Source organism: Paroedura picta, chromosome 13 (assembly GCF_049243985.1).
Source record: "Paroedura picta isolate Pp20150507F chromosome 13, Ppicta_v3.0, whole genome shotgun sequence".
Lineage (NCBI taxonomy): Eukaryota > Metazoa > Chordata > Lepidosauria > Squamata > Gekkonidae > Paroedura > Paroedura picta.
In genome coordinates, this window is record NC_135381.1 from 16,176,396 (window position 1) to 16,194,583 (window position 18,188).

Here is an 18,188-nt window from a genome sequence, read left to right on the forward strand (position 1 = left end):
CGTTCCACCAGGCTGGGGCCAGGGCCGAAAAGGGATAAGTGCAGTCTGAATCCTTCACACACAACATTAATCTCCGCATGTTATAGACCGTTTATGCACTGGAGGTTTTATGCTGGACTGCAGGCTGGAGTTTTAGTTGTGGCAGGTTGCCCCACCTCTTCCTGCACCCACATGGGGGAGCATTTGGCCTGGTGCATGTCGTCCACCCCTGATTTGTGCTCCTGCACAGGAGCTGGGGGAGTGAAAGTTCCCAGTGCATAAACGGTCATAAAGATACATTTTTCACCACCATTGCTTCTTTTCAGAACAGCCTTCTATTATCAGGACCCGCTGAATCAGCACTACAGGAGCCTGCTGAAGCTCTACGGGATCCGCTTTGACATTTCTGTCCATGGACAGGTACGTGCTTGAATTCTCCCCACAGGAGTCCTGCTGGGGGAAGTCGGAATGAGTCTGCATGGTTGAGTTGAATGTTAACTTCTCCTGGGACACTTCTTTTCATGAACATCTGTTGGAAGTAGTTTCCAGCAGTCTGCCCTCCCCTCAAACTGAGCATCCTACCCTCATCTTGTTCTTTTCCCCCTCAATCTCTGTTGGATGCCCAACCTCCATTAATCTTACTCTAGGCCTAGATCCTGTCTTCTTCCCCCACCCCACTTTGGTTGGCTTTCAGCATACAAAGTAAGTCTACTAAAATACTGATACCAGTTCTAAATTGATGTGAGCTGCCTCGAGAGCACATTTTTGGCTCTGAAGTGGGATAAAAAGGCATTCACAGAAGATCCACTCAGGCAAAAACTCTTGTGATACTCTATCTCTTCTTATTCTCTCCCTTTCCTCTCTTCTTCCTCAGGCTGGGAAATTCAGCATCGTGCCTACTGCTGTCAACTTGGGAACAGGGGCCGCCTTGCTTGGTGCTGTAAGTATGCCCTCCCCCCCAAAAAATCATGGCCAATGTAGGACAAGTGTACCTCACCCAACTTCCTGGCATGCCAAAATTCCCATTGTTGACCATTCACTGCCCCAACTCCCATGCAGGAGCCCAAATCGGGCGGATGAGGCACACTAGGCCAAATGCTCCCCCATGTGGGTGCAGGAAGAGGTGGGGCAACCTGCCACGACTAAAACTCCAGCCTGCAGCCCGGCATGAAACCCCTGGTGCGTAAACGGTCGTTGTCTCCTTTGGCTATGCAAATGGCTCAGAGAGGCTAAGAGATGCTGCCTGCATTTTTGGGCAGGTCACACAGCCTACTGAACTGCTCCTAGCACATGACTTTCCCAAGAGCAAGAGCCTCCTGATTGGTGTTGACTGCCTGGGATGTAGACACGGTGGTGAAAGAGCAAAGCAGAAGAAGCTTCACACATTGGGCTAGATCCTCAAATTACTCTTTGCAGCTCAGATTTGCTATATCTCCCAGTTCAGTATCATCTGCAAATTTAATAAGCACCCCCTTAAAAAATGTAGCAAGACAATTGAAGAATATTTGTTGTCTTCTTGAAAAATTACATTTCAAAAATTCTTTAGTGCAATGAAGTGCTTCATTCTGAATGTTAGCTAATGCTGCACTTAATGATCCACATAAATGAAACATCTGTTTGCACCCTCCTAGGCCTCTGTTGTTTGCGACCTGGTTCTCCTGTACCTTGACACGAAAGCAGAGTTCTATTGGAGCAAGAAGTTTGAGGAGGTAACAACCAAACAATGTTATGTGCTTAAAAAGTGCTTATCCTCCGTCTCCCACAAAATTTGCACTGTAAATTCATAACCTTTATTTTGTAAGTACACCACAGTCCACTCTCCCAACCCCATCTAATATTTCTGCATTCTGTATCCCACTGCTGAGACTTCTAGCATGCTCAGGTAGCCTTCTTCCCCTCCTTGTACACACCTTCTGTACCAAGATCCACGTGTGCATTTGCCACTGGGCTTCTGATGGTCTCTTTTCCCCGTTCCCCCAGGCTTTTGATGGTGTCCACATGCAAAATACAGGTGTAGGGTGTGGGATGCATGTTAGGAACAGCTATCCTGTATAGATCAGGAGGTTTGTACATTTTTAAGCATGTTTTAACTTAGCCCAACCTATGGGTTAGAACCCTTCAGTGGGTCACAGAGTCACACCTGTTGTGTCATAAGCTACCTTTTTTGTTATTGTTGGAAAGGGAAGACCTAGGTTCTTGAAAAGCAAGATAATCACATCCTTTGCCCATGGCCACAAAAAAGTAGCAAGACAATGGGAAGTTACTCAAGTTTGGGTAAGATTCCTTTTTAGCACCTAAGAACATAAGAAAAGCCATGTTAGATTAAGGCCAGCGGCCAATCCAGTCTAATACTCTGTGTCATAAAAGAGGTCTACCAGTGGGGCCAAAACTCTAGAAGCCCTCCTACTGTTGCTCCCCACGCACCCAGAATACAGAGCATCACTGCCCCAGACATTGCGTTCCATTTATACCTTGTGGCTCATAGCCAACAATGGACCTCCAGTCTCCTCTTGAGGTTATCTATACTTGTAGCCTCCTCCACTTCCTGTGGCAGTGAATTCCATGTGTTAATTGTTCCTCCTCTTCCCATCATATGACTCAGGTGTCATGTTACTTCCTGTTGTGCATTTGTAACTCAGTCCCATGGAAGGTTGCTGTTTCTACTGGTATGGGGGTCCAGCCTGTCTCCCACCCATCAACTTCTCTCTTGCTATCAGTTCACTCCTTTATCTTCTATTGACTTGAGACTCCCACCTTCCAGCTTCTAACCCATCTGGAAACCAGCTTTGGGGAAGGAAATAAGCATCCAAATCCTAACATTTGTCCCTCTTGTGATTTTGCAGGCGAAGCCACCAAAAGACACAGTTCATGTCGCTCCATAGCACTACAGACTGGAGAGGGCAGACGCATGATGCTCCACTTTTTGAGGGTCAACTGAAAGAAACTTGAAACGCCTCTGCAAAGTTTGTGACCCTGTTGGTGCAATGATCTGGGCACTCTGTCTGTTGCCAGTTTTTTGTTTGCTTGCTTTACTGCACTGGAGCAAACAGCAGTCCTGGGGGCCAGTTTCACATCAGGAAAACCATACAGGTGAGAGGGTTCAATTCCTTTCCACCAGGGGCATAATCCTGATCTGAATCAGACCCCCACATGGCTGCTGTTGACAAAAAGTTTAGAAGTTCTGCGTAAAGAATACCCAGCATCTCTTGTGGCTGGACCTGAAGTGAGATGCACTGCATGACAAATATTCAAGGGGTCTTACTCTCTTACTCTCCTCCCTCCTTGAAATTTTAGATAGGCTTGCCAGAGGTTCCTTGTCACAAACTTGGGGTTCCTGAAATAAGGCTGAATTCAAGCTGGACTTTTTATACAAAGGATTTTTATCACTAGTACCAGGATAAATGGGTCAGTTTGCCAACTATAGGGAGAGTTCCCTGGGATCTGGAGCCTACAAGTACGTTTGGAATTTTGAGCGGGTGCCCCCACAAAACAGCTGCCATAGACAACAGGGGCTAATCACAAAATGTGCAGGAGTCTGAATGATGACTCAATGGTGGAGCATCTGCCTGGCATGCAGAAGGTCTCAGGTTCAATCCCTGGTATCTCCAGTTAAACAAGCTGGCAGAAGGAGATGTGAAAGATCCCTGAAGAGCGGCTGCCCATCTGAGTAGACAGTCTTTGATGGCCCGGGAGTCTGGCTGAGTATAAGGCAGTTTTCATATATTCGTCATAACACCTGGGGGTCTTCAGAAGCACCTCCTCCTGCAACGGGGCAGAGAAAAGCCAGGATTGGCTCTTGAATTTAGGAAAGTAGGAAGTAGCCCCCCCCCCCCCCGAAAAACATTGATGGCCACGTTAGCACCCAGACGAGTTACACTAGGAGGCCACTCTCAAGTTATCATAATGTAACTTTTGTCTCTTTGGTATGTCATGGTGATCATGTCTTAGCGATTCCCTTTCGGCTGGAAACCTGCTGGGCATTAATGTTCTGTGCAGACACTAGTGCAAGTTCAGGATCATTGGACAGCAGACCCCCCCAGCTGGCCTCTCCCCCATGGCAGCCCCTCCTACTTGTGGGGGGCTTCCAGAGCCCTTCGGGCCCCTCTTCGAATTGCTTCAGGTAGAACCGCATGGCCAGCTGCTTGGTCATCCCTCTAAGTGCAAAAAATGCAGCTACGATCTCTGAGGTGAGAAAGAGGAGGAGGATCAGAGGCACGGCTATCTCCAGAGGCAGCCTGACAGCGTCCTTGTCAATCAGGAGGAACAACAGGACTGGCAGCTCTATCAGAAACGACATCAGGAGGAAGCCAGCAAGTTCTGGGACCTGCAGGAATACAAGAAGAATCAATGAATGCTGCAGATGTCCAAAGGGAGGAAACCCTTCATGCAAAGTCCCCCTTTCCATGGATGTCGGAAGCCACTTTGCCACACTGTGCCAGTGAACTTGCATCTCCAATAAAGCTAAAACCAATTTGCTCCTCCAGCCTCTCCTCTGTGGATGTTAATGCTGAATATTTGAAAGTTTTGAATGGTCTAATACAGGGGTAGTCAACCTGTGGTTCTCCAGATGTTCATGGACTACAATTCCCATGATCCCCTGCCAGCAAATGCTGGCAGGGGGTCATGGGAATTGTAGTCCATGAACATCTGGAGGACCACAGGTTGACACCAACTATTTAGCACCTGGTAGATTTTATTTCAAGGCTTGGTATCTGGTTGAGAAATCTGGTTTCGATTCTAGACATTCAGCAATTTGTATATTTCAAGATGTTTGTTAGGTGTAGTTCATTGATTTGTAAAAACATTAACAATATTTTAAGGATGGGAGAGATCTCTGAGGCAACTCTTTAGAGATGTAATAGAACCTTAAAAGGCAGCTGTGGGGAGGGTCTGATCAGGGGACTCTGAGGGAAAGGGTCCAGTAGAAATCCTCCCTCTTTGGTAACTGCAATCTGAGTGCAATTTTAATTATTATTCTATAAAAATCAATAACTCCAGAGGCTGTTTACCATGGATCTGATCCTGTGACTGCTTTTTAAGGATGGGCTGTATGTCAGAAAATCAATCACAGATTGTTGGTTAGGGTCTTAAGATGTCTAAGGCAGGGGTAGTCAACCTGTGTCCTCCAGATGTTCATGGACTACAATTCCCATGAGCAAACGCTGGCAGTGTCATCTTAAGCAGAGTTACACTCTTCTAAGCCCATAGACTTCAATGGATTTACAAGGGTGCAGCTCTCCTTTGCTACTGTAGAGGCCAAACTAGACATTATGTTGGCCATGTCCAGCCCGGGGAAACAGGTATCACTTTAAAGCTGACCTCAGTAATGTAAAACAGGCTGTTTCCGCACTGGAAAACGTGCAGGAGGGAGGTCGAACAAGATTGGCTGGTGCCACAGCCTTGAATGCAGAGTTAGGACTGGGCCCTCATGGAATTTTTAAATGTCTGAGTTTACCTTTCAATGGCATTGGCATCCATGGTTGGAGCTGAAGATGCCACAATATCTGGCTTAGAGGTCCCGCACAGAGCGGAATACTCCAACCTTTCTTCATTCTTCAGAGAAATCAAAAACAAAATGAAGACTCCCCTCCCACCTTACCTTTTCTTGCAAGTTCCCAAGGTATCCAAGGTAAAGACGCAAACCTTCCGACAAGATTACCATCAAGTATGCACCGATTAGGAGAGCCTGATAGTGAACGGGCAGTCGGTTGTACTGTAAGAAGGGGTTGTGATTGAGAAAGAGAGGGGTAAAAAGAAAGTTGACAGACAAGCCAAGAGCTCTGTATATTAGTCTAGACCAGGGGTAGTCAAATTGTGGCCCTCCAGATTTCCATGGACTACAATTCCCATGAACCCCTGCCAGTGAATGCCAGCATTTGGAGCAGAACAGCTTTATCAGTGCTCTGGTGAGCTCAAGGTCACCCAGCTGTCTGCATGTGGGGGAGTGCAGAATCGAACCCAGCATGCCAGATTAGAAGTCCGCACTCCTAACCACTACACCAAACTGGATGACTTGGAGGTATTTCAGATCACCAGTTCAAACATTTGACAGAACAGAACCTCCTGTCTTCCCAGCAATGTCTACTTCCATGTTTTCCCAGATGACGTCTCCAGGGCTGGGCAAATCAGCCATGTTGGTGAGACTACAAAGCTCTGTGGACCAGTCACTCCCATTCACTGTACATCTCCAGCTGCGATGGGTCTATTAATACCTTGCCTTTCTCCCCAGAGCGGACCCAGAACAGCTGATGCCATTCTCCACTCCTCCATTTGATTCTCACAGTTACCTCTGAGGTTGGCTAAATTGAAGGGGTGGGCCTGGCCCAAAGTTCATGGTACAGGAAGGATTCAGACTTGGGTCTCCCAGGTCTTAAAACAGCAATGTAATGATTGCACCACACTGGCACTACTATCAGATACTCGTGGCAGCAAAATCTGGAGCAATCCTAGCAAAGCTAAGATGAGGGGCGCACAGGAAGGATTTTTGTCAAGATTCTCACAGAACTCCTCAGACCATGCACAGTATGTTTGAAGAACATCAAAAGCCTTTGGGGTTGGCCTTGTTGCTTGCCCAGTTTGGTGGAGAAAGCTGTGATGCAAAAATCCTCATCAACCAAGATGTTTGGAACAAAGGAGCTGTACATGTGAGCCCTCAAGTGACTATGAACGTTTATGGCACGCCATTACCTTGAGTTCCAGCATGAGTCCCTCTGCCAGACACCAAAAAGGGAAGTAAAAGATGTTGAAATATAGCATCATCTGCAGAGGCAAGCAGGAAAGCACCTTGTGTCCTGACCAGGAAATAAAACAAGCAAGACCATTTTCAGCCCACCTTTTGATATTGTTGGGAAGGTAATGGTTTCCTCTAGAAATTTTGCTCTTTTACCAAATGGGAGTACTTTTGTGATTATTTTTCCCTTGTTTCACTTCCAAGCCAAAGGTATTTCAAAAGTATTGAGATTTCTTCCCTGCCCTTTTGCCACCCCTTGAAGGTCACTCCCCATCCACACTGAGGTTGCTCTGCCCGCTCTGCAAGTTGTGACTTTAATGTCAAAGTTATAAGTTGCAAGTTATATATATGTTGTGAGTTTATGAATGTGTATGTATTATGCCAAGGACTTGTATTACCATTTCTCTATTTTCACTGTAAACTGCCCTGAGCCAAAAGAGAAAGTGGTAAATAAATTTAATAAATAAAAATATAAATATGGTGACTCCACAGCTGCTTGTCAGTTTCAAAAAAACAAGTCTTGTCAGTTTCAGCACTGGTTTCCCCCTTGGCCTGGGTTCCTATTTGTTCCCTTTCATTCAATGATGAAATGCATGTCCAAAACTCGAACCACAAGGATTCTGATAGATGGCACTTGCTGCACACTGCTGCCCAGCTGCAAGAGGGGAATTGCATAATTAAAAAAAAGGACATCACAAATGCCATTCCACCCCAATTTTTAAAAGTCTGTTTCTTAAATTGTAGCTGCAGAACAAATACACCAAGAAAAAAGAATGGTGCATAAGGTGGGCACAGAATCCACAGTCAAGATTAAAGGCTTACTACTCTGAAAATCTGCAGCAAAATGTGCACTCATTATGGGCTAGAGAGAGGGAAGAGCCCTGCCCTGTTGCTTTCTCTCCCTTGTTTGTTTGCACAGCATTTCCGTATCATAAACTGTTTGGGCTCCCTGCTGAGGAGAAAGATAACATGGAGACATAATCACACAAATATTCCTGCTCTGATTTGGGAGGGGATAGCGTTGGTGACCCTGCTGCCAGTTGCCCTGGAAGGCCATCCTGGTGCTTTTCATACCTGGGGTGTAGATTTGCGTCAGACCAGAGTCCCCAGTCTTGTTGTTGATGAAAAGGGAGCCGCTGAATGCCGTCAAACCCCTCCGGAGGTGGGGAGGCAGAGGGGTCTGCAGAGCCATGGTCCTGGGCGTGGGGCTCACTCTACCACCCTGCTCTTCTCTCCCACCCTTGAGCTGGATCAGGCAGTGATCTGCTAATTTCATTACCTACTGGGCAGCACAGCTGCCACTCAGCCATTAAGACTGGGGATTAAAATGGGGTTCAGTAAGGTAAGGCTGCCACTACCTTGATTGGATGTGCTCCTTTTCTTCCCTTTAAACATAGCTTGCAAAGGGAGGGGGTGCAAACATTTTCAACCAGCGTACAATAATAGCGCCTATTTATTTCCATGTCACAAATGTCACCTTATTTCCGCAGCTCAGACTGCTACGAAAGGCACAGAAAGCAAGCCAAGCCTTTTCTTCTGTTCTTGTGGTCAGCAGGTCAAATGCAGCCCACAGCTAGCTGGGGGGGGGGTTCTAGTAATCTCCCTACCTTTGCAAGCCCAGGGGGCTGGGATGCTAATCCATGAGTGATGGGCAATCAATTCAACTACATGGGCTACAAGTTGGGGCAGGCCTGCTTAACATTGCAGACACTTAGCAAGCAATATTAAGGATATCAATCAGCCTTAATACAAAGTGCCGGCTAGTCAACTCCGCTTTCCCCATAACAACCTATGGATGTGAAAGCTGGACCCTGAAGAAGGAAGACAGGAGGAGAATAGATGCTTTCGAATTATGGTGTTGGAGACGGATGCTGCGAATACCATGGACAGCCAAAGTTACCAATAAGAGCAAACCAACAATGTCATTAGAAGGGAAGATATTATGGCTGAAGCACACTGACTTTGGACACATCATGCAATCAAACTCGCTAGAAAAATCATTAATGCTCGGCAGCAAAAGGAAACGTGGCCGCCAAAGGATCCACTGGATCAACACGATCAAAGCCGATACAGGGATGACCATGAACCAACTAAAAGAAGCAGACAGAGACAGGGGCGCATGGCGAAGACTTTCCTATAGAATCGCCGAGGGTCAGATACAACTGAATGGATGACATCATCCCCCCCCCCCCGAAATGGTGGAGGAAACGCTACCTCTTCAGCTCCTAAGCAACTGGCTGCTGTAGAAGTGGCAGCCCAAGCTCCCCTCCCCCCAAGGAGCAAACCCATTTGTAGGGGGTCCCCCCAGCTGCTGCCACAGCTGAAGGTACAATATTGCACAGTGGGAGTTACATTAAATGCACCTTGGGGTGATGCAGGCTATAATATCATGTACCCTTTAAACATAGCTTGCAAAGGGAGGGGGGGTGCAAACATTTTCAACCAGCGTACAATAATAGGGCCTATTTATTACCTAAGCTCCATTAAACACAAAATGGGAGCTACTTCTGAGTAAACTTGCATAGGAGCATGTTGCATATACTTTGCTTATGAGAAGAAGAGCAAAGGCAGAACTGCTCAGTCTTAAGATGGATTCATGCTAGGATTCCAGCTAGCAGGTACTTTTTCTCAAATAGTGGCAGGCTAGATCAACCCTGGAAAAACTGAACAGGCTAGAGTGCCAAAAGACCGGGGCTCGAGGGGGGGGGACACTCATCAGCTTTTATTCCCTTATAAATTTACATTCCCTTATAAATTCCCATACTATGGCTCGTGGCAGGTCACAAAGTCCTCATTAAAAACACATTAGCACCCCCATTAAAAGGACATACTAATACAATACAGAAAAAACACATCAAACAAGGTGATAGAGTTATTTAACTCTATCCCCGTGCCCCAAAGACTGATACACCCACTATCGGGGAGGGAGAGGGGGCCTAGCTAACACCAGCCTTGGAAGGGGGGGGGGGGTGCAATCTTCCTCAATGCCCTGGCTCAACCAAAGACCTGGTAGAAAAGCTCCATTTTGCAGGCCCTGTGGAATGCAGAAAGCTCCCACATGGCCCACAGCTCACCCGGGAGCTCATTCCACCAGGTCATTACAACAGCAGGTTGATTGCAAAAATCAGGGGTAGTCAAACTGCGGCCCTTCAGATGTCCATGGACTACAGTTCCCATGAACCCCTGCCAGCAAACGCTGGCAGGGGCTCATGGGAATTGTAGTCCATGGACATCTGGAGGGCCGCAGTTTGACTACCCCTGGCAAAAATCATAAGGGGGTTCATCACTAGCCAATAAACGGTCTCAGCCTGCTAATCTCTGCCCAGTGCGGTGCTTGGAAAAGGCACAAGCACATGGCTGGCTGAAAAAATTGGCAATTCAATTTGCTACCTCCAATGAGTAGTTATGCACCTGAATTGGTAGAACAGGAGGAACCACTGAGTGATACCCACAAACGCAGAAGGGCAGCACACTGCATCAGAACGACTCAAACCACCTTTGGACACAGGATGATATTTTCAATACTTTTGTAACAGGTAAAGCTTCCTGCCTGGAGTTTCATCAGAGATATTTGTGAGTGAAGAAGAAGCGGGGCCTGTGCAAACTAGGGCAATGACAACACAACTGCAAGTGTGGTTTCATACATCAGTTTATTACCAACCTAGAAAAAGAGTGCACATTACGAGACAGATAATCCTGCCGGAGCTGAATACAGCAAGTGGCATTTCAGACTGCCCTGATAAAACTACGAGGACAGAGGAGATGCAGGTGAGCAAATACTATCTTGATCTCTTTGCATCTCTCACCATTATGCAAAAAGCAGAAATGCATGAAGATGAAGCTGTGCAGTTGTCAGGTTTCTGCCTTCTGAAACGTGTGTTCATGTCCTAGGGCTAGGCATGGTTAAGTCAGTGCATGAGAGATTCCCAGCACTGAAACGGACTCATCCTGTGTGTGGAGATGGAGAAAGCTCATTGACTGCTTCTCTCAGAACTGTGCCTGGGAAAGAAAACTCAGGTAACCCAGCCATGCACAGAATCCACCTTCTTCAAGCCGAATGCAAACCGTGAGGCTCTTGTTGAGTTTCCCATTCCCTGTCTGTAGGATTGCAGAGCCTCACAAGCGGCACTGACTGCGCAGGGTAAGGATGGTTGGGAATGAGAAGGATTCATTAGTTGGAAAGGCATAGCGTTTAGGCAGGGCTCCATGGGCTGGAGAGAAAAAAAAATAATACCCCAGATTTTGCACCAATGCAAACTGAATTCTATGACATATGTGAACATATGCAAAATCGTTTTTCTCATTGTCTAATTTTTCTTGGGGGGGGGATGACAAGGAGAGTATTCCCACAGCCAACAAATCAAAATATTATTCAGCCCCCCTCCAAAAAAAAATCAGGAACTAGAGATTCCAAAAAGCATTGTCCACACATGGCTATGCATGTGGTTCTTCCTCTTAAAAAAAGGAGAGATGCTCAAAAAGCTGGATACTGTGTCCATATTCCATGCTCCTTGTGCAGCAGTGCAGCATATGTGCAGTCCCCTCTATAGGACAAGCAGGGAGGCAAGATGAAAGGGCCAGGAAGAGAGAGCATGAGGTGCAGCACATACACCAAGTAACTGACTGTAGATCTCACGCTGTACCTGACTAAGCTACTGCTGCAAGAAAAGCCCATTTGCTCATGAAATCAAGCTGAACGTCTCACCTCCTCTCTCCTGGAACTGAAGCAACTTCTAGATGGGCCTAATTGAGCCCCCTGCTGGCCTGACTGCAGGGAAAGCATGCAAGCACTGGGAGATGGAACCGCAAAAGGAGAGGAGTTGAAAAAGGAATGGTGCATGGCTAGTGAAAAGTAGTCAGGGAGTAATCCGTGGAGATCTTCCTCTGCCCAGGAGCAGTTCTTGGAGTCTCCTTTCTGGCGCCTGTATGCCATAATATTTCCAGGAATGTGCAAATCACCAATATTTACATTTCTTCCACACTGCTCCGCTGAATTATATGGAGAGCTTTCCAAAGGATGCATTGGACAGCGCTATGTTCAAGTTTGGCTGTGACAAATCGGCTACAGCAGAGAGACAACCTTTCCCTCTGGTTGGCTCACAGGACTTTTTAAAGCCACTGTACGGCTACTAAAGTGCAGGTTCATCTGGTCAAGTACATTCCCAAGAGTGGGCCTTTGGGAAGGGATGCAGAAGGAGGTCAAGCCCAAGGTCGTGTTCACAGGATGATGCCAGTCATGGAAGTGTGTGTGGCATGCAGCTCCCCACTGGCTACTGTGGATAGAGAACCAGCATTTCCCAGGGTCATTATGAGCCCTTCCCTGTTAGCCAGGACATGTCTCCAGTTCTATAGGAAAGACAAAGACGAAAGACTTCATTGTAGGAGAGTTTCTCAAGCTTTTCCTTGAGCAAGTTAACTGCAGGCGAAAAACAGGCGATTGTTTTTAGGAAGTGCAAACTGTACAACACCTTTCTCCTGTACTGAAGCACCCTTATTTGCCCCCCTGGCAAAACACGCGTTGCCCCTGGTCCTCCAGCACATAAGATTCCAAGGAGCCAAACAGCTGACTGGATTCATTTTAAGTTGGGAATCCAGCACAGAGAAGGGGCAAGACGTATGCCCCCTCTCCCATGCACCATAGTCACAATCCAAATCAGGCCACTACACATCTGAGAATCACATTTCAAAAATTTTAAGCTCCAAACAAGAAACTCCTGGTGCACATGATATGAAACAACACAAGGTGAATCAAATTATAAAATTTATTTTAATACAGCACTGCGGCCAGATAAAACAGATAGCCAAGGTGAATCTGAAAACCATGGAAAGTGTAGGCCCTCATGCTCTTCCAGTTAAATAAGTTTTAATGCTGTTTTCAAAACTCCTCCCTCCCTCACAGAAATCCATCCATGCGTTCTGCCCTGGACCTGTTTGCAACAGTTTCCCTGTTTAAGTTATTGTTGTTAATGTTAATATTATTGTTGTCATTATGGAAAATTAAGATCCATATACTGTATTCTATGTTTCATGTAAACCGCCCTGAGCCTCAAGGGAGGGCGGTATATAAATCTGTAAACCGGTCTGCGGGAGCGGTATAAATAAAAGGGTAGGGGGAAAGTGGGCGGAGAAAGAGGTGGGAACCTGAGGGAAGGAACGGGAGCCCCCTTTAACTTTGATAACTTAAATGAACTCAATGTTGTTGTTAGCTGCGAAGTCGTGTCCGACCCATCACGACCCCATGGACCAAGCGAATGCTGGCAGAGGCTCATGGGAATTGTAGTCCATGGACATCTGGAGGGCCACAGTTTGACTACCCCTGCCATGGACAACGTTCCTCCAGGCCTTCCTGTCCTCTATCATTCCCCGGCGTCAATAAGTTTTTAAATTTCAAATTAACAAAGTATTTTATTCAACATAAAGGGGAAAGGTCAGGTGAAATCAGGGGGGAAACTCAATATAGATAACTCTGAGGTAAAATCAGTACATGCAGAGACTTCAGTTCTTACATTTCAGGCTACTGAGAGTTTCTTTGGCTATTCACTACTTAAAATCCTTATGCTGAGAGGAGTTGGAATGCAATCAGCAAGTTACCTGGTAGGGCTGTTTGCTGTAAACACAAGGTTCTGGTTGTGTGCTAAGTAGAGATTCTCAGTGGTTGCAGGAAGAAAACTGCAGCCAATTCAAAAGGCGTGACTGGGCATATTTTCCCTGTTTCAGGGAGGCAACACCCACTTGCCCCTGAACAGGAAGAAGGGGGCTTCGTTCTCTCTGTTTAGCTGTTTTTCCTGCTATGCTTGCTGTTGAGTAAACCGCAGATTCTATAAAGCCATCCATGCTTCAGCATGTAGGAGCAGGCTGTCTTGTTTGCAACCAGCTTAAGTTTTGTGCTGCCCTGATTATCAAGGCTGGCTAATCAGGGGGAATGATATATCTGTATATCTGTATCTATGCTAGCAAAGTTTTTTATTGTTTTACTGCTCTATTCCTGTGCTTCTGTTTGGAGCTCTGCTCATTTATCCAAGGTAATCTATTTTTACTGCAGTCTTTCTCGATGGACAACTTAAGTGGAACCTTTTAGCGAGTTGGGAATCTCTCTTTTTACTTCTTGGCTGACCTTCAAAAGAGCCTCCAGATCCACCACCACGTCTCTGGCCAGTGCAAAGGTTTCCTGGGAATCCCAAAAATCCCAACAAGAGGCTTTTGTTCCAGTGTGTTCCACAAACAATTCAATACACTTCCTTTGAATATTCTCTGACTCTTGGTTTCCTGAAGGCTGGTATACTCTTCCTAGTACCTAAACCACTGGTTCTCAACCTTGGGGTCCCAATCCCAAGTGGGGTCAGTGGCGGCAGCAGGCAGTGGTGTTATGGCACTGGCCGCCTCCAGATTGTTGAGTGCCTGCGTGTGTGCCACATGACTATTTGTAATTTGCCCCATCTGAGTTCCCATCAACATGTGAGTAGAGCAACTGCCACTTCCATGGGGTCATTTTGGGTCAGGAAGATGGCGCCATGGGAAAGGCTGAAGTCACTTGTTCCCCTGTACCATGGTCCCAATCCAAGCCATGGCTCCACAAGCTTGGGTAATGGATTGCCTTGCACCTGATGCTTGACTATTTCTGTCAAAATCAGGTTGGGAGAACTCAGACACTGCATATTAGAAATCACAACCCATCTGAACATTGTGCATTCTCCTCCCTTGCTCATGCCCAAGCTCCCTCCCAGAATGCCTACCTGATGACACATCTTCTTTCCTTCATATCCCTCCCCCAGCTCACCTTTTCCATAAAGCTGTTGGTTTAACCCTGCAGTTCTCTGAATAAACCTACGCCCAAGTATGCATATCCCACATCTGCCCACATCCACCCACTGTTCTCTGTTTCCTTTACTCACTCCCTTTTCCAAGAATGGCTCCATTCAGAGTGGAAACTCTCACAACAGAAACCCATCTAATTGTCATGGCTATGCTGTAAACAGCCACGGATGTGAATGGCATGATGGGGATAATATTACAAAGCCAACTGATGTCAGCAGTGCTCACTTCAGACTGGCCCTTTGATCAAGCAGAATCTGAAGAGTCAGTGTTTATGCACAGTTCCGCAGGTGTGCATTAGGGTCTTCAGAGCATCTTGGCTATACTGTTCTTCCTCACTACTGTGGCTTATTCCTCCCATCACTGTGTTCAAATCGCAAACTCAACATGCAGCACCACCTTTGCCACGTCTTCCAAAGAAGCCCATATAAATCAGCAGGCAACATAAATAGTCCTACCCACAGTGTATAAGCATCATTTGTGGCACCTGGAGAAAGAAAGAGGAAAGCCAGCTCTCTTCCCAGTTTACAGAGTCTGCTCTCCACCAAGCTGCCCATCAGGATAAGCTTTTCTTCACTTCAGGTGATGCGAGACTTTGCATACCCAATAGTTCCTAAGACCCAGCTCCCAAGTTGCCTCCCAAGCATGTAAAAAAGTAAAAGGCAAAGGAGGAGGTGCTAGCATAGCTCTGTGCCTGCTCACAAAATGCTCAGCTGTCCATTGGGTCAAAGCCCAGGGTGCTGGGAGGAACATCCAAATCTGGGTTCCTCTGCTAATCATTGCAACTTCATCATCGTTAGCAGGCTCAAAGCAGCGACCCAAATATACGTACGTTCCATAACGGATGGACAGCCTTATATTGCAGCAGTAAAAGAAGAGAGAGAGAGAAGAGAATCACCATTTGATCCCAACTGGGTAGCTGCCTTGCAAAAACCATTATGTAGGTCTGTGTATCATTTGTACACAAAAATCTGCATCAAGAAAAGTAAATTTGTGGGTGAATGTGAAGAGGGAGATGGAGGGGGCTGTTTCTATAAATTCACCTCTGTTCGAAAAGCAATTGCTTCCCCTCGTTTTTATCAGTGGGGTGACCTTGCTAGCAGGCCACTGTGCAATGCACTATGGGATGTGCAGTTCCTTCAGAGAAGGTGGTGGTGTCCATGCCTACTGACTTGGGGACTTGCAACAAGAGAGTTTAGAGGTCTGGATGCAGAAGGTGAGGAGGAGGAGGAGAAGAAAAACTGGTGTGACATGCAGCTCTTGATCTCAAGCTGGATTTGGAAAAGTCTGCCAACCTTTGCCTGTTGGCCTGGACTGATCATGTTCTCAGATGCAGGGTCGCTGCCAAGGATGGTTGCCTAGTCTTTGGAAATCCTGCTGCCACCACTCTGGCCCCTGAAATTTTATCAGGCATTGGCCAAATCGCTGCAACTAGAGTCCGGTCTGATGCACAGACTAGAAACCAACACTGAAAATAAATTCTAAGACGTTCAGGATGTTACCTTCTGTGTTCAGTGCCAGACTACAGTGTTTCAGCACACTGCCTTTGCTCTCCCCCTCTCCAAGCGAGGAAGGGATCAGAGAAGTTGGCAATATTCTTGCTTCCGATGGTCAAGCAATATTACAAAGAGCAAAGAACCAAACAGACAGGATGGGGAACGACAGTCTCAACTCTGGGCTCCTACTTACTCGACGTCTCTTTTCCTGATGGCTCTTCCGGCTCCCATGACATCAGCAACCTTGGAGACAATTGGGTCATAATTCATACTTGCCACAGCAACCACCTCATCATTCCTAAAATGAAAGATCACGTGAGCTGGAAGACGGAGGAGAAGGAGGGAAACAGAAGCAAAACACCTGATGAACCAGAAGGAACTCTTCCTTAATGTGTCCGTGGAAACAGAAAGAGACTAATTCAGAAGCACCATAAGGGCCCATTCACCATTGTGCATTCAAAGACAAGCTTCAAGCATTTTCAAGCAATGCATCTTTAAGCAACGATATTTTTAAAGCATGGGACTGCTGGGGAAGTACCCTTGTTTTGCTCAGCTCTGTTACTTTCCAGGAAAAACCAGTCCTGTGACCTTGAAGCAGAAAATGGGCTGTGCGCATGATGGACTGGCATCTCTCGCACTACCCCTATGACCAAGAAACCTTACTCTCACGCCTGATTTGACAAATGACTGGATTAATGCATAAATGTTCAGGTAACATTTTAAAAATTCCCCAACAGACACCCTGCCTGATGCATGGGAACAGGACTGCAACAGCAATGGTCAAGCCAATTAGCTGGGATGCAAGCCTGGTGTTAACACCAGGCATGCTGTGCAGCATTAAGGGATGCTGGGCACATGACTTGAGTTGCACACGGCTGCTTCATTGGTGCCCCAAGCAACCACTTGCATTTGAACGTCTTTCTCAGTGTAAGAACTGGTAAACCCTTTACCTAACCAGTTCACACAGAGAAAGAAAGGCCATTTCTTACTCAATGTCATTTGTTATGCAGAAGCTATACCCACCTCCCCGCCCATTTTTCAAACAAACACGTTGTAGTCATTTGATCGCTGACAATACCAATTTCTTCTATGTCTTGATAGCTGCAATTGTACAGCTAAACAAGGTGAAACAGTCAGGGGATAGGCCATCACCAAGCAGAGACAGAGGACAGAGGAGGGCAGAGGGCAGCCATTGCCTACGCTGTCTGCCAGGTAAGTTGCTTTTTCCAGATAAGTCCACTGGTGGAAGAAAGCACAGGTGAACTGGGACTTCCCAACATACAGAACCAGAATAGCAAAGCAATTCCGGCAGGGATATCAAATGTTCAGTAGATAAGAAGTTACCAGATTGGCCCCAAAGGATAAGAAGAAAGGTGTGCCAAAATTATACTTTTGAACCATTGTTGGTCAGCATTGGAGCAAGCGGGTTGTTTGCCTTTCATAAATCTGTTCAGCAGGCCAGTATGAGCCGATATACAAGTTACCAGGAAACTTCTGGCATTGCTGATAACGGGCTATTTGGAAAGCACTGTGCATGAACACAATGCCGTGTTTTATCTGGTCACTTGTAACCAGATTCACACACTAGAAATGTGCTAGTTTTCAATTCCAGATGAAGAAGAATTCTAGGTACTGCAAAACTGCCCATGCTTCCAAATGCATCCCACTCAAGACAGGTAATTTCGCCTGGTTTGTATCTAAGATCTAGTGAAGAGATACAGCCGAGGAACCTCCCAGAGGTTACATCAGGACCACTTGGTGTGGGTGGGAGGGAATGAGAAAATGGGCAACCCGCATGTCCCAGTTTGAAAGAACAGGAGCCTGATTAGTCCTTGTTGGCAGATGTTGATCAAAGTTACCTCCAGGACTCTACGCAGGGGGTCACTTTATTGTATAATGACCATCTCTTGGGGGCTCGCCTAAACAGCAGAACAACATAGAGTTTCAGTGGCCTGCCTGTACTTGGGCTTTTATGATCTAGTGCAGGGGTCCCCGAACTTCCGACTGTGAAAGACCTCTTTCCATACTGAGCTGCCATGAAACCCAATCTTTAACCCTGCCATGGAAACTCAGGCAACTTAAGATCAGGGACCATTTTCTGCATTCCTTCCACGGCTGTTGCAAGTGCAGAGCCAGTAGAAAGAAAGCAGAAAACAGTCCCTATTGTGTGT

The 18,188-nt window shown here is 46.5% G+C and overlaps 3 protein-coding genes across 25 annotated transcripts in view; 1 reads left to right on the forward strand and 2 right to left on the reverse strand.

Annotated features, from left to right (window-relative positions):
- The window catches only part of P2RX6 (purinergic receptor P2X 6), a 13,630-nt gene extending 9,822 nt beyond the window's left edge, over positions 1 to 3,808 (forward strand). For 2 of the 4 annotated variants that reach the window (XM_077307914.1, XM_077307915.1), the window contains 4 exons: positions 306 to 399; positions 854 to 919; positions 1,611 to 1,688; positions 2,823 to 3,808. In XM_077307914.1, coding sequence (XP_077164029.1) covers positions 306 to 399; positions 854 to 919; positions 1,611 to 1,688; positions 2,823 to 2,861 — 277 coding nt within the window. In that variant the 3' untranslated portion in view covers positions 2,862 to 3,808. Of the gene's footprint in view, positions 1 to 305; positions 482 to 853; positions 920 to 1,610; positions 1,689 to 2,822 lie in introns of those variants that run through there. The other 2 variants (XR_013226202.1, XM_077307916.1) reach the window with 2 other exon arrangements.
- On the reverse strand, positions 3,618 to 9,804 carry LOC143822582 (transmembrane protein 17B-like). Of its 2 annotated transcripts, XM_077307918.1 has the most exons (5): positions 7,784 to 9,804; positions 6,667 to 6,770; positions 5,579 to 5,692; positions 4,051 to 4,303; positions 3,618 to 3,741 (listed from the first exon to the last, which is right to left on the reverse strand). In XM_077307918.1, the coding sequence occupies exons 1-5, from the start codon at positions 7,983 to 7,985 to the stop codon at positions 3,707 to 3,709; spliced, it is 708 nt and encodes a 235-aa protein (XP_077164033.1). In that variant the 5' UTR covers positions 7,986 to 9,804; the 3' UTR covers positions 3,618 to 3,706. The 2 variants fall into 2 exon arrangements, with proteins under 2 accessions (XP_077164033.1, XP_077164032.1); XM_077307917.1 differs by lacking the exon at positions 3,618 to 3,741 and having other exon boundaries at positions 3,904 to 4,303.
- A 538-nt stretch (positions 9,805 to 10,342) lies between these two features.
- AIFM3 (AIF family member 3) overlaps positions 10,343 to 18,188 on the reverse strand; it is a 48,511-nt gene continuing 40,665 nt past the window's right edge. For 15 of the 19 annotated variants that reach the window (XM_077308774.1, XM_077308763.1, XM_077308769.1 and 12 more), the window contains 4 exons: positions 17,877 to 17,936; positions 16,211 to 16,315; positions 15,354 to 15,374; positions 10,343 to 12,055 (listed from right to left, as the gene is read on the reverse strand). In XM_077308774.1, coding sequence (XP_077164889.1) covers positions 12,016 to 12,055; positions 15,354 to 15,374; positions 16,211 to 16,315; positions 17,877 to 17,936 — 226 coding nt within the window. In that variant the 3' untranslated portion in view covers positions 10,343 to 12,015. The remainder of the gene's footprint in view (positions 12,056 to 15,353; positions 15,375 to 16,210; positions 16,316 to 17,876; positions 17,937 to 18,188) is intronic. The other 4 variants (XM_077308772.1, XM_077308773.1, XM_077308771.1 and 1 more) reach the window with 3 other exon arrangements.

Bases quoted from the DNA above. Each gene is read 5' to 3' on its own strand.
- LOC143822582 (XM_077307917.1), bottom strand. From the start codon at position 7,985: ATGAAATTAGCAGATCACTGCCTGATCCAGCTCAAGGGTGGGAGAGAA. The intron at 5,693-6,666 runs GTAATGGCGTGC...CCCTTCTTACAG, and splicing joins GACTCATGCTGGAACTCAAG to TACAACCGACTGCCCGTTCA. The intron at 4,304-5,578 runs GTAAGGTGGGAG...GTATTCCTGCAG, and splicing joins TTGGGAACTTGCAAGAAAAG to GTCCCAGAACTTGCTGGCTT.